Below are 17,939 nucleotides of genomic sequence, written 5' to 3' on the forward strand. Positions count from 1 at the left end.
CTCACTTCTCTGTCTCTGTGGATGAGTTTCCCATGCCTCAGATGGAAGAGTAATTCGTACTATTTCCAGGCAGCTCTCCCAGGCCTTTGGATTTCCTTAGGCCACTGTGAGATGAGTGAGCCTAGATGCTGGTACCAAACAGGTTTATGTTGAAGACGCTTTCTAGCTTAGAACTCTAAGACTTAATACAGACGAAATACACTCTGTCAGCTCAGTACACTCTGAGTCGAAGCTGCTATTGCTCGATTTTTTTTCAAGCATTAAAGGGAGAAGTCACAGCCCAAGTATGACAAGACTCCTCACTTCAAAAGCATAAATTCCATCTTTCTGTCAAATTTGAGTTCATCTGCCAACTTCTCATGAGTATCTGGAGCCCTAAACTTGATGAAAATGATAACTATGGCTAAAACTGTATTTTACAGTTCAACTTCTACTCCTTTGTTATTCACATAAGACAGTCTAATGAATTAATAAATAGAAATTATAGAATTTTGGTCTTACCATTTTTGTCAGCTCTCCTCAGTATCTGGAAAGAAAAGAAGAAAATTTATTATTATTATTATTTTTTCTGTGCTGGGGCTGTAGCTCAGTGGTAAAGCACTTACCTAGCATATGTGATGCCCTAGGTTCAATCCCCAGGATTGGCAGGGGAAGAAAGGAAGTTTTTTGTTCCTAAATATTACACTGAATGCTATATTTACATTAAACAAATGAAACCCCAATGTTAAATGAATGGTTAACAACTGAGATCTTCCCTTTTTAATATTCTACTACCTGGAAGCAGCTCAAATGTCCATCAATAGGTAAACTGATGAACTAAGTGTATGATCAATACAGTAAAGAGTTAGCCAGCAATTTAAAAAGGATCAGCTATCAAAAATATTTTGCATGTAAAAATTTGGATGTGTCTGAAAATAATTAGGTTGAGTAGAAAGCCTGGACACAAAAATGCCTAGGCATAATTCTAGGTATATACAGTTTTTAAATGCATAGTAACATTTAGTGACAGAAAACAGATCAAAAGCTATCTAACAGTAGTCAAAGCCGAGAGCTATGGATTAGAAAAGTGTATAAGGAAACTGTTGAGGACAATACAAATATTAAATTATCTCAAATTTAATTGTTTCATTGTAGAGGGCATGAGGTCTTTGTGCTCATAGATAAGCAATAGAGAAACCAGGAATTTTAATCGCTCAGGGGTATGGTCTCAATGGAGGAAATAAATACCTGTTTTCTACCCAGAAGGCTAGGAGTGAGTCTTGTTAATGACCTGGATGGAGACCTTTGCTATCTGTAGAGCCAAATCCCCAGAATGTTTATCCCAGACTCTCCCTCCCTAGACCCTTATATGTAGCTTTGTTTCTCAGTCAATTGAACCCATCCTCAGAGGACATGCCACATGACCTTTATAAGTTGCTCACCTCTATGCTACCTCTGTCAGAGAGCACACCAGATCCTAGGCCCTTAGGCTATAGAACCCATCTTCATGTTAGAGGTCACATGTACTTTTCAAAAGAGTTCTGATGTAGTTATACCTTAAGCTTTATTGTGTACATGGGATTGGGATGGTTGTTACTTGTTACCAGGAAACTTTTATCCAAAACTCTACTGTATTTGAATACGTCTGAAATAAACTGGTCTGATGTTGGACTCTACAAGTCTGAACCAGCCCAGCTAAGTCATGCTGAACCGGGTTTCCATTCTTGCCTCTCCGCAGCTTGTTTGGCTGCTAGTCATGATGCTTGTAGGGACTCTCACATTTCATGTTAAAACTCAACACATTTATATCTTAAATGTATACACTTTAATATAAGGTAATTGTATTTCAATAAAACAGGAAATTAAAAACAGCAAAGAAAAATAATAAGTGATTGGCAAACAAGAGCCCACATAGCTCTACTACTTGGCTATAGTAATGTCATCCTGGACCCTCTTTAAGGTGTTTTGATGTACAGCAATTGTTTGGCCATCTGGTGTCCATTACTCAGTGGTAATGATTTCTAATTATTCCCTGAGAAACTAATCTTTCCTCTACTCTTGGTTTCTATGTTAAAGGGCTGGGTGAAGCATGTAGGCCTGACAGTCTTACATTGCTCTGACAATGGCATTTGATGGGTCAGGAGCACCTTAGTGCTAATGAATAACAGTCCACGCTTGAGCAGTTAGGAGAAAGATACTCCTTGTTTGCTTCTGGATTTAAACCTGGAAAGATACAGGTAAGGTATGCCCTTGGACGTTATGTTATCATATATGCTGTGGGTTGAACTGTTTTCCCCTGAAAACAGGTGTTGAAGCTCTGGTTTCTTAGTACCTGTGACTGTGACCTCATTTGGAAGTGGGTCCTTCATGAGGTGGGGGCCCTAATGTGATGGCCTTATAAAGAGACAGTGATTGAGAGACAGGCATAGAAGAGGGCTGATGACAGACCGAGGTGCTGGAGTGATATAGCTACAATTCCAGAATGACTGGAGCCGCCGCCGCCATCAGAAGCTAGGACAGAGTCACAAAAGATCGCCACCCTGCAGCCTTGGCAGAAACCATTTCCTACCAACACCTTCACTATACTCTTCTGGCCTCCCCAACTCTGAGGTTTCATGAGTTCTTATGTGCAAGCCACCCCATCTGTGATAGTTGCTATAGCCTTTTTCTGAAATTAATATAATTTATAACTTGAAACAAATCAACACTCCAGAAAGTTATGTTGAGAGATTAGAAAAACCAAGAGGCACTCTCTGAGGCCCTGGCTAGTCCCTAAGGAGACAACCCCAACTGTTTATACTAAGGCCAATATACTATTATTATACATTTAAACCTTAAACAAGTTTTGGTTGCTTCCTTCTGTTAGGAGCAATTAAATGAAGCCCATGTGATGTAGGTACCTGCAGAAAACTAACGGGATGACATAATGCGTTTCATACACGCCCACGGAGAATGATGCTCTACTGCATTGCAAATGCAGACTTGAATTACATGGAAAGAGCCCTGGAGGGTCTTGTTTTCCTGAGTAAGCTTTAATTATTGATAAATAGCTGGAACTCTCCTTGTTTTTAGATTGGCACTTCCTGGTGAACAGTTTAAAACACAGTCTACTTTTTACTACTACTTTATTACTATTTTTAAAATTTTTCTTCATTCTATTATAGGAAAAGTAATCTCCTTTCATTCTTCTGACTTCACAGAAGTGAGGTATGGATAAATATACTCTTCACTAAGATGTTTTCTATTATAAAATACCATATTATTCTAACAAGTGTCTTCCATGGAACTTTCCCAGCAACAGATGGGTGTCACTCTAGCCATCAGACATAAATGGCTCCTCTGCTTCATAGAATAAACTCAACTACTACAAGAGGATGACTTCATGATAGGAAATATGCTTAGAGTAGCCTGCACAGATTCTTTTTACTGCTTGGAGTAGTTGCTAGTGGAGACTTTAATGATCCATTCTTCCACTGAACAGCTTCTTCCTGACTTCCAAAATTGAAAGCTACAGCCAAGCCAGGGAAGCAGGAAGCACATCCTATCTCTTATCTCTGATTGGCCCTAAGGTTTGGCTTTTGAACCCTACTGTATACTCAAGAAATGACTAGAATAGAACTACACCTTAAGGAGTTGCACCCAGGATTTCCATCATTTCATTGCATAAATAACAACCGGATGTAGCACTCAGGCTCTCAGAGATGAAATTAAGACAGTAGCTCATGTTATTAAACTCTTGTAATTATGTATGGAAAGAACTGCCTTTCCTGCAAATTTTGCCTCAGAGCTCACGAAGTAATAAAAAAAAAATGCACTGCAAATGAAAATGGACTTTAGTATGCAGTGTTACCATAGTCAGCTAATCCTAACAGCTGCCCTCACCAGAGGATAGTAAATAAGTTTAAATATGTCCAGGCAGGACGCTTAAACACAAGGGATACTGCATTTTGCTATAACTTAAGGATTATAGTACAGATTCTTTTTTTTTTAACCTCCAAAGATACTCTTTGATGTCCATAAGTGAAATTCCTTATTTCTCACTTTAAGTTATTGAGGACAGACTTTAAACATAAATGTCATCTTGAAAACATAAGTCATCATTCACTGAACTAACAAGTGCCTCAGACCAGGATTCAGGTTAAGATTTAAGATAAGATGAGTTATCAATCACTTGACAGGATCCAGGAGAACCGGGATGTTCAACAGAAAATTGGAGCTCACACAGAGCATCAACTGATACACAGAAATAAAGAGCTAGGGGATGAGCCCTGGTGCACAGGCTGGGCACTCAATAGATCGTTTGGTAACACACCACTGCCTGCTCTCAGGCTGCAGGGAAGTTGGCACTGGAAAACACAGGACTGAAATGTAATCAGTACATTCTATTCCATTCTTCTCAGTTTTGCCCTGGGTAAGTCCTGTATGGAAAAACATGGCAAAAGCCACTTGTCTAGCCTTTCACTTGGCATTTTCCAAAACGGACAATCTCATTCAAGTAATCCAGTGTGCATATGTGACTGGGCAAGGCAGGGGATGTGTGACAAAAGCAGAATTCAGTCATAGTGTCATGGTGTCAGAAAACCCTGTCTGCTCTCCCAATCCTCCATCCATGTCTTCTCTCCTACAAACAAGTATGTGCCGAGCCTCAGAATCAAACATGTTTAAAAGGAGAAGCTAGTACTCACTTTTTCTGTTTGTTTTGTTTTTACCAGGTTCTGACCTTGCACGCCATGTGCCTTGCACAGGTTGATACACTGGGATGGAGGACCAGTAAATGTCAGACTGTAAAGCCATCCATCTGCTGACCTTCCGGCCTCAGTCCCACCTTACCAGTACAAGGAAGAAGGCCCTTCTTCTTCCCAATCGAAAGCAATGAGAGGCTGGAGGTGTGGTCCAGGGGTAGAACACCTGCCTAGCACGCACCAGGCCCTGGGTCAGATGCCCAGCACTGAACAAAAGAAGAGTCAAAGGGAACTTGTTCAAAGAGGGCAGTGCCATCAGATGAGCAGAGATGCAACTCATTTCTTTTGGAATTCCACTCGTGTCAAGAGCAGAATTGAAGGTTCTCCCCCACTGCACAGTAGCCCAGTAGATTAATCAAAAGAGCACCTGACTGCTCCAGGGTCTCACATTTTCAACGTGACTTTATTCTCCATTATCTAGAATAAGGGAACTTGGGGACATAAAGTGTAAAAGGGAAGTGATTGTCAGACTTCTGATCCTTTTGTGTTGCTGTGTGCTGGAGCCAGCTTGGGTCCTGTCTCACGACTCACAGGTGTGCACTGTGTAAACATGCCCAGCAGCAATGTGCCAGCGTGTTTGGGCACCAGCACTGGACAGAGGTCTTTAAAGTCTCACCCTCAGTAGGTATTCACAAGCAGTTACCATAAAGTGATATGTACTTCTGCCACCTTGGGGGATGTAATATAGATTATATTTATGCAGTTCCTGTATTAGTTTGTATAAACTAGAATTTAGCTACAGCTGTTTTTGAATTGAACATGAAACACTGACATACCACAGGACTTCAAATGTATATTGCATGCGTCCTTTCTTCCTTTGTTTTGTAGACTGTCACCCCATAATGACAACAGCCTTATCAAACTCATGGCAACTGCTGTGTGTAACATAAGAAAAATGAAAGACAATGACTTACAAAATCTGATTTTCACGTTCATGTCAACCATTTATCTCTAGTTTCTAACCAGCTTGCCGAGTCAAGTCATATTATCAACAGTATCCTCAAATGATGGTCCAATTTCTCTAAGAAGTCTAAAGATCGACTGTTTCAATGATACTTGAATATGAATTCAGTTGTCCCAAAATTTGGAAATTAGTCTGTGAGATGCAAAAGTCCCACAGTGGTTCCGTGTCTTTTCTAGTACAGGCAATACCTACCACCTTCTCCTTATGATTTTAATAGAATTCAGACAGCAATACCTACCACCTTCCCCTTATGATTTTAACAGAACTCAGACAGCAACCGTTCTTAGCAATGCTACTAGAATATACTAAATCTAATCAAATCAAGTGATGTATTTATGTTTCACATTTTGTTTTTGCTAAAAGCAACAGGATCCAGAAATGAATAATTCAGAGATCCCTAAATAACCAATCCTTTTTCATGTCACACAATTCACCAGAGTGTTAGATTTTTTCACAAAATAACTCAGAAATGTGTAAACAACATATTTTCTATCCAAGAAAAAAATTCAACTGCAGTTAATCTTTTTTTTTTTTTTTTTGAGACTACATTTCACTGAAAAACAAGCATGTTCACGCCTCTCCTGTGGAATCAGGTGGGCTTTTTTTTTTTTTTCTCTTCTTCTTCTTCTTCTTTTCAGTTCTAGAAATAGACATAAGAAGGCAAGGGAGCTCTGTCCAAAGATGAAAGTTCCTTCAGGACAGGGCCCTTACACTGTTTATAGAACTTGGGAACAACTGTGCGTATATTTAATAAATGAGATTTAAAATTTTGTTTTAGAAAACTGACTTGAACTGAGAGTGTCGAGTCAGGCAGGGTGACTCACTCTCCTCTTGTATAGTTTCAATTCGTTCCTCACCAGAGCACCAACCGGGGGTTCTTAGATGCGTAAGACAAAAAAAATCACAAGGTAGCACTCAGTATCCTTGGAGGGCAGAGCAGAAATCAGGCCCGAATGGATGAAGGTCCCACTTGACCCCAGAATTCACTTCTTAGGAGATTAGTTTTTTTCCTCAAGGCTCTGCCTGAGCAAGGCCCTGACTTCCTCTGACCTCAGGGATTGTCTTCTTATGGCTTGTCTTTACATTCACCCAGCTTAGTTCCTCAAGGGCTATGTCCTGAACGGCAGGGCATGAAGAAATAATACCAGCTAATGAAAGCATCGGCTGAACCTATGTAAAGATCTTTTTTTTTTTTCCCAAGAAGAATAAACTATAACAATTTGGTGCAGCAAAGGTGGAAATCAGATTCTTGTGTTTTCCAGGGAAGAAATGTCTGGCTCCCAAAGACCGAATCTTGTGTTGGAACTGCATGGTGATGGAGAAGGCTCCGGGAGCTGGGATTGAACCAGATCAAGTGGCTTACACAAGTTTTAATTATTGTTATGTACTTCTCTGCCAATTAAAAAAATCTAGAACATTCAAGACAAAATGAGGATTCCTTGCTTCTCTCTCCATTGTCTTCAAAATCTCTGACTGGCCATTATGATACTAGTATTTTATTGCCTCACATCTTCATTTTTCACAATCATTTGGCCTCTGGCCCACCTCCCACTTGCTTGGACTTTAATAAGAAATGATGGCTTGGAGAGGGGAAGGGCAGGGACAAGCGGGGCTCCTTGGCATGCTTTGCCCATTTTCCAGCATGCTAAACAAGCAGCGGCTACACCTGCCCCCACTGAGCCAGACACTACCTGCGGGAACAGAGTGAATTTGACAAGTGAGCAGCAGCAGCGGGAGAGCCAGAGCCCAGAAGGCATGCAACCCAGGGACAAGAAAGCCAGGGAACCTAACAAGGTAGCAGAGTGAGAAACAGAACCGGAACAGCAGAGGACAAAGCGAAGCAGAATCCAGGAGCAAATTAAGATCTAAAGCTGCCACAGAGAGAGAAATCACAGCACAAGTGGAGAAAAATAGCCCAGAAAGAAAGGAATGATCATGTTAGAGACGCGAAGGAAGGAAGTCAATTCCCAAGCAAGGAATGGGACCAAAGGGAAAACAGTCCAAAGCTAGAGGAGAACGCAATGATAGCAATTACAATTTAGGCTCAGGGGAAGAGAATAATGGGGAACGGAGAGGGCATCAAAAGGAAAAGAATCATCATCATAAAAGAGACCTTGGCTACCGTTGTAAAACGAAAAGCAAATATGTTCGAAGAAACTGTTTTTGGAGGCAGCTGGGAGAGGTTGGAGGGGCATCACAATTTCTAAGGCTTCCATCAGCGTTCCGCAGCACAAGTGGGGGTGCCTATCAGCAAACTGGGCAGCAGGGATGAGCCGGGAATCAAATCCTATACTGCCCAATGGAGATTCCTGTTTCCATCCCTGGCAGAAGCCTAGGCTGCTGGGAAGTCGAACTTTTTGGTCTCCCATAACGCTTGTAATCAAAGCTGCAAGTCTGGGACAGCTCTTCTTACAAGTTGAGTGGCGGTCCTTTCTCTGACACTTGCCTAGGGTCCTCTGGGGTGGGGTGAGGACAACGGACAGGAGATAGTTTGGGTGGAGGTCTGAGCTTATAACACCAGCAGCCAGCGGCTGCGCCCGACCCCTCCTCTCTCACAGGGGGGTGATGCCTAAGGTGCCCACATAACTCCTTCGTCTATACTTACGTCGAGGAAGATGGACATGCCCTTGGACAGCTGCAGGGCAGAGCTGAGCTCTTCAGAGGAGTTGTTGGAGGACGGCGATGTCTCCTGGGAATCCTCCATCCTTTGGAGCCCCGAAGTCGAAGCCGACGGGCGGAGACCGACTGGGCGGGATGCAGCGGCTCAGACCTGGTGCTGTCTCAGCTGCTGCCTCCCTGCGCTCGGATGCGAGTGGGTGTTCGCTGGGCGCGCGCCTCCCTCCGCTCAGCGCGGACTCTCCTCCCTCTCCCGCCTCTCGGCTTCAGCACGCTGGCTCTCACCGCCCCCTTCCCACGAGCTGACTGCGTCTCACTGGGGATCCGACTCATCCCTGCACTTAGCAACAACGTAGCTCCCCTTGCCTGTGAGCATTTCCTGGCTCTGGCACGCCCTTAGCCTCATGCTAGAGATAATCCTCTGGGACCCTGCCCACCACAAGACACCTTGCAGGACAGACCAGACAAGGCTTTGTCCTGAACAGGCAAGGGGCCAGGTCAGAACCTCTGGGGCGGGGAGTGGGGGGCATGAGTGGAAAGAAGGAATCTAAGTGGTGGAAGCAGGACTCTGCTTGACGCCCCGTCCCCCGTTCCTGGATTCCTCTCAGGAAGGGATGAGTAGTTCAGTTTGGAATTAAGGCACTGGGTTTGGCCATCTGCCCAAGCCTGCTTAAGTTACTTTGTTATCTTATGACCCAGCGAATCCCTAAGTCTTTAAACCTCAGTTTTACTAATCGGTAAAATGATCATCTTGGTGGTACTTAGCTCATAGTTCTGATGTTTACACATGGTGGTACTATCAGGTGTAGGGTGAGTCAAGCCAGGCACATCACAGACAAAATGTAGGGAGATCACAGACAAAATGTAGGGAGATAGCCTGCTCTTGTTCCGGGGGTCCTGGCCATTTGCTTTCCAGCTTTTTGTATCCTGGTGTTTCCATGTTGCAACTCCAGCCCGGCTCTGTATCTAGTGTTTACAAAGTATGAGTTTGGCTGGTCTCAACTCTGGCTGTACCGTGGAATCATTCAGAGCATGTGTTAACTTCAAAATGTCGCCATAGCCACAGATAAATGGTCATTTTTCATTCAGGTTCTCTTCATTCCTCAAAGACTGTGCTTTCTGAGGCAGGGCGCATAAAAGGCCTTACAGCTGCACCTTCCCAGTGGAGTATTTACTTGTTCTAGTAGTCAGAAACAGAGGAATTTTGGTGATTTTGAGCTACCATACTCTAAGAAAGCCCAAGCTATATGGAAAGGAATGTGTAAGTAGGTATCTGACTGAGGTCCAACTGAGCTGGGCCTTGATATCACCCCAGCCTAATTATTAATATTAGAATGGTCTGTAAAGACACCTCCACATGACTCCAGCCCCCAGCTCCTCGAGACACTTGTAATAGTCTGAGCCCAAATCCCAGACATCAAAGATAACCAGAAGATTTCCCCACAGAACTTGGAAGCACAATAAACTATTCATTAGATTTTACAAATAAGTTTTGGGCATCAGCCTGGAGCACGTAGCCTAAATAAAAAAGTAACCCCCCACCAAAAAAAAATATAAATTAAGGCCTGTACTTCACATTCAGACTCAAGTTCAGCTAGCATGTGGTTGTCACTGTACACACACACACACACATACATACATATATATATATATATATATATATATATATATATATATATATATACATATACTCAAGCAATCCTGATGAGCCCCTGATTAATAAGTACCTAAAGAAGAAGAGCTGTAGTAATTAGGTTGACGCTAGTGAACTCAGACCCGTGAAGTCCAGGGATAGAGAGCACTGAGCTTTATGAAGTCTAGGGTCAGAAAGATGAGACTTGATTAGGGGAGATATTGATTGGAGCTGTGCTTTGAGGTCTATTAATCTTGCATCTTTCTGTACTTATACCTTATTAACTGCAAACTTCCTTATCTGAACAACTGGAATAGATTCGTTCCTTTGACATTTGCATATGGAAAAGAAATTGAAAATCATTAAAAAGTCTAGCCAACCCTTCAGAGAAAGCCTGGTCATTCAAACCACACAGAAGCAAGTGGGATGCTGATGATGAATGCTATTGAGTTTGCAAAAACATCATATTTGTGCTCACTATTGACTGAGGAATATATTTTTTGTCAATAAGTGCAGCCTAAGTCTGTACTCTCTAAGTTGTATGAGTCTTTCTGCCCTTAAATTCAGCCTTGTGAGTATAATAGGCTTATGTTAATCCCATGGGAACAGGCATGGGTGATAAAGAAATTTTTTTTTATTATAAATGAAAAACAGGAAAGTAATCCAACACCATTGTTCAAAACTAGAGAACTAGCTGTAACACTCCAGTAAAAACATCCCTGTTTTTACTAACAAGGCATGACATTTTATGTACCTGTGGCTTTCCTTATTTCTCCAAAGGGGCTATCAAGAAGGAACATCAGCAGGCTGAAGAGAAGACTTAGTGGCTAAGAGCCCTTGCTGCTCTTGAGAGGATCTGGGTTCATTTTCAAGCATCCACAAGATGATTCACAGCTGTCCAGTTCCCCCACATGGTGCACATGCATACACATTCAGACAGAACATTGAGACACATAAAAAAAATAAATAAAAAGAATAGGAAATGTAGGACTAGTGAGGTGGTTCATCCAGCACAGGTACTTTCCATGAAATCCTGGCTGAGTTTAACCCCATGTAAAGGTGGAAGAAAGAATGGATTTCACAGTTGTCCTCTTACCTCTATAGGGAGTTCAGAGCACATGTGCCTGAACATAAACCACACACACACACACACACACACACACACACACACACACACACACAAACACATATGCACACACATAATTTTAAAAGACTACATGTAAATTATTAAAAAATCTGCTGATTGTTATTTCTTGTGGTGATATATTGTGTACCCCAATATATTGTGTTTTCTAATAAACTTATCTGGGGATCAGAAGGCAGAGCCAGCCACTGGATTAGACATAGCAGCAAGACAGTGGTGGCACACAACTTTAATCCTGGCATTCAGGAGGCAGAGATCCATCTGGATCTCTGTGAGTCCAAGGCCACAATGGGAACAGAACCAGGTGTGGTAGCACATGCCTTTAATCCCAGCACTAGTTAACCATAGATGTCTAGAGGTCTGTACAGACAGACAGGAAGTAACAGAACTAAGAGGAAAGAGGAAAGTGATGTAGCTGGGTGGAGAGAGGAAGTAAGATGGCAGGGCACAGAAAGGTATATAAGGCACGAGTATACAGGAAGTAGCTCTCTTAGGCTAAGGATTTCCTGACAGTAAGAACTTGTGGCTGGCTTGTTCTAATCCTCTGATCTCTCAGCTTTCACCCCAATATCTGGTTCCAGGTTGTTGGTTTTTTTTTATTAATAAGACCATTTAGGAATTTGTGTTACATCTTTTTTAAATGATTTCAACATGAATTATATTATGCTACAGCTGACTTATTTTTATGATGGGTGTAATGTTCAAGGAAGACTCCACTAGAAACGGATGACAATTAGATTCTCATTCACAGCCAAATTCAATAGGCTTTACAAGTGGTAACCAAACATATTTTTAGTTTTCTTTTTATCTAGACAGTGAGCATTTTGAAAACTGTTTTCACACATCGTTTTCCTGAAACACAGATGCTGTACTGCTGTGCATAGTATCAGTTGCAGACAGCAGACAGCTGACTGGAGGGAGGAAATGTATCATCTTCCCAACTTATCTGTAGTGAAGGCCTAGGAAGAAAGAAAGCAAAGGAGAAGGGAATGTAATTTTAGATTATAGCTCTCAGACCTGCTATAAGACTGACATGCAGGTATCTGGAGCATTTCAGCAGATGATGGCCATGTGGAAGTGTATTGAATTTCAATCCATCCCTGCCTTATGGAGGAACTATTATCTAAGCCATTTTAGAATGCCAGGGATCTATTTCATTTATACATTAAATCTAGGTAGTGCTATCCTTCAGAGCAATAACTCAGGACCCTTCCAGTCTGCTTAATGGACATTCTGTTGCTCTGGCAACCTCAGATCCAAACCCACTTTTTATCTGGGGACCTAAACCCAGGAGGTGTGTTCTGAAAACAGGCTGGACTCACATCTTCTCTACAATGGAATATGATTCCACTCGTAGAATCTAGTGTAGAGATTGAAATGTAGGCTTAGGTGACAGGGTGCTTAAATCCTTATCTATTTAGGGAGAGGCATTTGTTGATTACAATGGGTGCACAGAAGTGAGTGCGGAGGGGCCACAATGCTGCAAGAGCTCTGCAGACAACTCAATTAATTTAAAGAAGGATTTTGTGAATGAGATTTTCCCCTGATTTCTTTCCTGGCAATTGAATTACTGCTAATTAGAAACACCACTGATTTTCCTCTGCTGATTTAGTGTCCTACTACTTAAGTTATCTATAAGACCTAAGAGTTTTCTGGTAAAAGAATAAGGTTCTTCTGAATGTATGATCTTGTCATCTACAAATAGGGATAATTTGACTTCTTCCTTTCCTATTTGAATCCCTATTATTTCTTTCTCTGTGTTATTGCTCTATCTAAGACTCCAAGCACTGTACTGAGTATGAGTAGAGAGAATGGACACTCTAGCTTGTCCCTAATATTAGGAAAAATGTTCTCAGTGTTTTAGACAATTTGAATAATATGGTCTAAAGCTTCTCATATACAGACTTTCTTGTGCTGAAATATATTCCTAGTTTCTTCAGCGCTTTTATCAAGAAGGGTTGCTTAACGCTGATGAAGACCTTTTCTACATCTATTGAGACAATCATGTCATGTCTGTCCCTGAGCTTATGTATATGCTATATTTATTGTACTGAGCATGTTGAACCATCCTGGTGTCATTCAGTTTGAACCAATTTAATTGAGAGATATTGCATTTATATTGACCATTAAAATTGGTCTACAGTTTTCTTTCCTTATTGTTGCTCTACCTCATTTGATATCAAGTAATACTGGCTTAACAGAGTGCATCTGTTAGTGTCTCTTCCCTTTTAATTTGTGCAGCAGTTTGAGGAACACTGGTGTTAGCCTTGGTGTGTGTCTTAGTTGAGGTTTTTATTGCTGTGAGGAGACACCATGACAATGGCAGCTCTCATAAAGAATACGTTTTGTCTTAGAGTTTTTATTGCTGTGAGGAGACACCATGCCCAAGGCAACTTTTATAAAGGAAACATTTCATTGAGGTGGCTCGCTTACAGTTTGAAGTTCAGTCCATTATCATAACGAGGAGCATGGCAGTGTGCAGGCAGATGTGGTCCTGAAGCTGAGAGTGCTACATCTTGGCTTTCAGGCAACAGGAAGTAGACTGACACACTACGTGGTATCCTGAGCATATGAAACCTCAAAGCCCACCCCTACAGTGACACACTTCCTCCAACAAGGCCACACCTCCTAATAGTGCCACTCCCTCTGGGGACCATTTTCTTTCAAACCACCACAGTGTTGAATTCAGCAGTGACCCTAACTGGTCCTCTGTTTACTTTATCGGGAGGTTGGGTTTTGTTTGTTTGTTTTGTTTTCTTCTGTTTTTGTTTCCCATTGCTTTAACCTTGTTACTTGCTATAGGTCTATTTAAGTTGTTTCATCTCCTCTTAATTTAATTTTGGTGGGTGCTGCACTTAAGAATTTATTCAATTAAAAATTTCAATTGAATCGTCTGTCACACACACACCCCTTAGCTCTCAGTTTTATTATCTTGAGTCTTCTCCTTTTTTAAATTTATTTTTTAATTTTTTTATTTTCTGGCTGGGTTAGCTAAGGAATTGTTAATCTTATTCCATAATAGCTTAACAAAATAAAATATCTGGTAATAATGTAACTTACAGTAAAAAACCTTAAAATACTGAAGAAAGAAATTAAAGACACTCAGAGAAAGACTTCCTATGCTCATCGATTAGCAGACTTATATTGTAAAAAACAATAGTAATGGCTGAATTACTGAATGCAGGTTACAGATTCAGTGCAACCACTGTCAAAATCTAATGACATTATTCACAGAACTACAAAAAAAGCAATTCTAGAGCTCATGGGGAAGTACAATGCCTTGAACAGCCAATGCAGTCGTAAGCAGAAAACAACACTAGACATCTCATATACCTGTTGTCAAATTATACTTCAGAGTTGCATTAAGAAAAATGTAGCAGTACAGCACAAAAGCAGAAATGTACACTTAATGGAACAGAGCAGAACACCCAGAAATAGACACATCCTGGTACAGACGCCTATTTATTCACAGAGGTTTCAAAAACATGCAGGGAGCGGTGATTATTTTCCAACAGATGATTCTGGAAACCTGTGCATCCACACACAGAAGAAGAAATCAAATTCTGAATCTCTCATCCTAAGCAAACATCCATTCAAAACTGGAACAGCTCTTTCCTCCATCTTGGTACCTGGGAGGCCTACTGGGAGCAGGACTTCTAAAAGGCAAATACGTCTGGAAGGCCGTGATGAAAGGGCATTTTACTGTAAGTGAGGTCTCCAGAACCAAAGGAAGCACTCGATTCTTCTTAAAATTGAAGGTGTTTATGCCTGAGATCTACTCAGACAAGAGCTGTGCTTGTGTGTATAAAGCAAAAACAAACAAACAAACAAAAACAAAAACAAAACGAACAAACAAAAAAGAAACAACACAGTGATTTCCGGAGGCAAACCAAACAAAACCAGAATAATTTGGAGAAAGGTAACTAAACCAAATTCCAAAGCAAACTTCCCTTAAAGGCTATTGCACACAGAATCCATGTGATGCTGTAGCCCTCCTGGATTTAAACTTGTGAAAAGCAAATAAGCAAAATTTAAATAATGGAACAAAGAACGAAATAGAAGACCTGAAACTCTGAAACTGCTAGAAGAAAACATTTCAAGACACAAGCATAAGCAAGATTTTCTGAAAACGACTCAGATATCACATGAAATAACCCCAAGAATTGACTAATGAGAGTCCATGCAATTAAACGTCTTCTGTACAACAAAGAAAACAGTCCTGATGTGGAGGGGCTCCCAAATAGCTTGACCACACAGCAGCCATGACAGGCTTAGGGGCCTAGACACAGCTTCTGTGACAGGCTTACTGGCAGGCAACACCCAGATCCAGGAAAAGTCTTAAGCTGATACCACCCAGGGATCCACCCAGGGGTGAGGAAGTACCTGACATCCCAAACATTCCAACCATTAGATAAGGTGGCCAGATGTCCTGAGGATAGCACACACCTATTTTTGTTTTACAGATACCCCTGGACAGCCAATCAGGGTCCTGGACCCTGGAAATCCCCTCACCGCAACCTCTGCCATGATAAAAACTCTGCCCCACCTGAGCTCAGTGCTCTCACCACTGTGTTGGACAGACAGAGGGACCAAGCTCTGGAGCTTGAAATAAAGGCTTGTTGCTTTTACATGCGGGATTCGGTCTCCATGGTGGTCTTTTGGGGGTCCCTGCGATCTGGGCATAACATTTGTGGGCTATCCTGGATCCTCCAAGCCCATCGGGACCACCAGCCTGTAGAGCCTGAAGAGCCGGCTGATATGTTTTCTGTGTGTCTGTGTTTACCTGTGTCTACTTTTGAGTTTTCTGTGTTTACTTTGTTTTGGTTTCGTTTGGATATCCTTTTATAAATGGGCTTTTGGAATATCCTTTTGTGAGTGGGCCTTTAGGGGACGTTTGGATATCCTTTTGTAAGTGCCCAAAATTTGTAAGTACCTGCAGGTATTTGATTTGTACAGATGACGTGGGTTACTCCCATGGGACCAGCGTGAGGCTGGTGTCTTTTGGGTTTTGGTTTTGTCTCAGTGTGCCAAGAGAGCTGTTTTGCTATCTCGTTGTCTTGTGTATTCTAAAAAGTTTTGTTTGCCTTTCTGTTGAAATGTCCTACCTATATGAATGTGTGACTGTATGAGAAATGTGGCCACACGTATGTGTGTTTTATGCCCGGGCATGTACGTGTGTTATGACTCCTAATGGAAGTGGATGGACAGCCTTTGGGGCAGGATGGCCAGCTGAATGTGAAGGAGGGTTCCTTTGGTTGAACTGGGACAGACTAACAGCACTCCCCCATTGCTTCCTTGCTCTCTGACCAGAGCGTGGGCAGGGGGTGGGGAACACACTGCAATCAGTCCAGTGGGCAGCAGCTGCGCAGCCCAGGGGCCGCTGAGTGGGCTAGGCAGGCTGTGAGCACCACAGGACCCAGATGGGGCAGGTTCCAGACCAAGCCCCTGCTCTCTCAGGGAGCCATGGGGTGGAGGCATTGTAGCATGCCTCAGGTGGCGCCCGGTCAGCCCTGAGACTGCACGGGGACTAGGCATGGCTGGGTACTGGGGTGGACCTGAGCACTGTGGGGCCCTGGCATGGCCTGCAGGTTCTGGCTGGGCCCCTGTGCTGAGAGCTGCAGGGCAGAGCTGACAGGAGCCAGCAGGGGCCTTGAGGAGCTCAGAGTGTGCCTGAACCTGGTGGGGCCTGGTGGAGAACAACTAACTGCCCCTCCAGGGTCACAGCAGAGAAGTGGCCTACAGGTCCCTGGGCCCAGCCAGAGCAAGGAGTCACTTTCAGTCTGCCGCTCTCGTGTACTTGAGAATCGGGGCACAACACTGGAGTGAAGAAGCAGCCTTCAGAATGGGGGAAAATCTTTCATAGCTGTACAAGAGACAGAGGATTAATATCTTGATTATAACTACTGAAAAATTAAATACCCAGAATAAACCATGCAGTCCATGAGCATACTGATGAACGGAAGAGACAGTTATCAAGGGGAGAAATGCAAATGACCAACACATATTTTTTGAAATTGTTCAACTTACTCAGTCATTAGAGAAATAAAATTAAAACTGGAGATCTGACCTCACCCCAGTAGAGTAGCTATCACAAATGAAATAGATGACAAGAGGTGCTAGCGAGGATGTGGGGGAAGTGAACCCTTACTCACTGCTATTGAGAATGTAAACTCATGTAGCCATTGTGGAAATCACGATGGAGGTTTTTCAAAAGGCTAAAAAGAGAACAGCATTGTGAACCCAACAAAAGCCGTCTTAAGTATATACCTGAGAGACTGAGCCAACATGCCAGGGAGATACTCGCACACTCAGGTTTATTAAAGCACTATTCAAATAACTAAGAAACAGATTTTCATCGATCAATGGTAGGATAAAGAAAATGTGGTGCATATAAATAAATAATGGAATTTAATTCAGCTGTAAAGAAAAATTAAATCATGACACTTGCAGTAAATGGCTGTAACTGTAGATCATTATGTGAAGCAAAATAAAGCAGACTCAGAGGGCAAATGCTGCATCCTTTCTCTCATACAAGGAGTCTGGATGTGTGTGTGTGTGTGTGTGTGTGTGTGTGTGTGTGTGTGTGTGTGTGTATGTGTGCGTGTGGTGTGTGCACACGCATATGCATGTGAATGTTGTGAGGAGGATGAGGGAAGGAAGAGATCTATGAGAGCAATGGAATGCGTGTGACATGAATGCAGAAAGGAGGTCCACTGACAGGGAAGGAGGACCTGCAACAGGAGGACAGGGAAGGAGGACCTACAACAGGGAGGACAGGGAAGGAGGACCTGCAACAGGAGGACAGGGAAGGAGGATCTACAACAGGAGGACAGGGAAGGAGGATCTACAACAGGAGGACAG

The 17,939-nt window shown here is 42.4% G+C and overlaps 1 protein-coding gene across 1 annotated transcript in view; it reads right to left on the reverse strand.

Moving 5' to 3' along the window:
* Positions 1-8,476, reverse strand: part of Necab1 (N-terminal EF-hand calcium binding protein 1) — a 150,075-nt gene extending 141,599 nt beyond the window's left edge. The window contains exons 1-2 of the mRNA XM_059255604.1: positions 8,291-8,476; positions 502-526 (exon numbers count right to left, since the gene is read on the reverse strand). Of these exons, the coding sequence (XP_059111587.1) occupies positions 502-526; positions 8,291-8,389 (124 nt within the window). The 5' untranslated portion in view covers positions 8,390-8,476. The remainder of the gene's footprint in view (positions 1-501; positions 527-8,290) is intronic.
* Between the last annotated feature and the right edge of the window lie 9,463 nt (positions 8,477-17,939).

Source organism: Peromyscus eremicus, chromosome 2, assembly GCF_949786415.1.
Source record: "Peromyscus eremicus chromosome 2, PerEre_H2_v1, whole genome shotgun sequence".
Classification (NCBI taxonomy): domain Eukaryota; kingdom Metazoa; phylum Chordata; class Mammalia; order Rodentia; family Cricetidae; genus Peromyscus; species Peromyscus eremicus.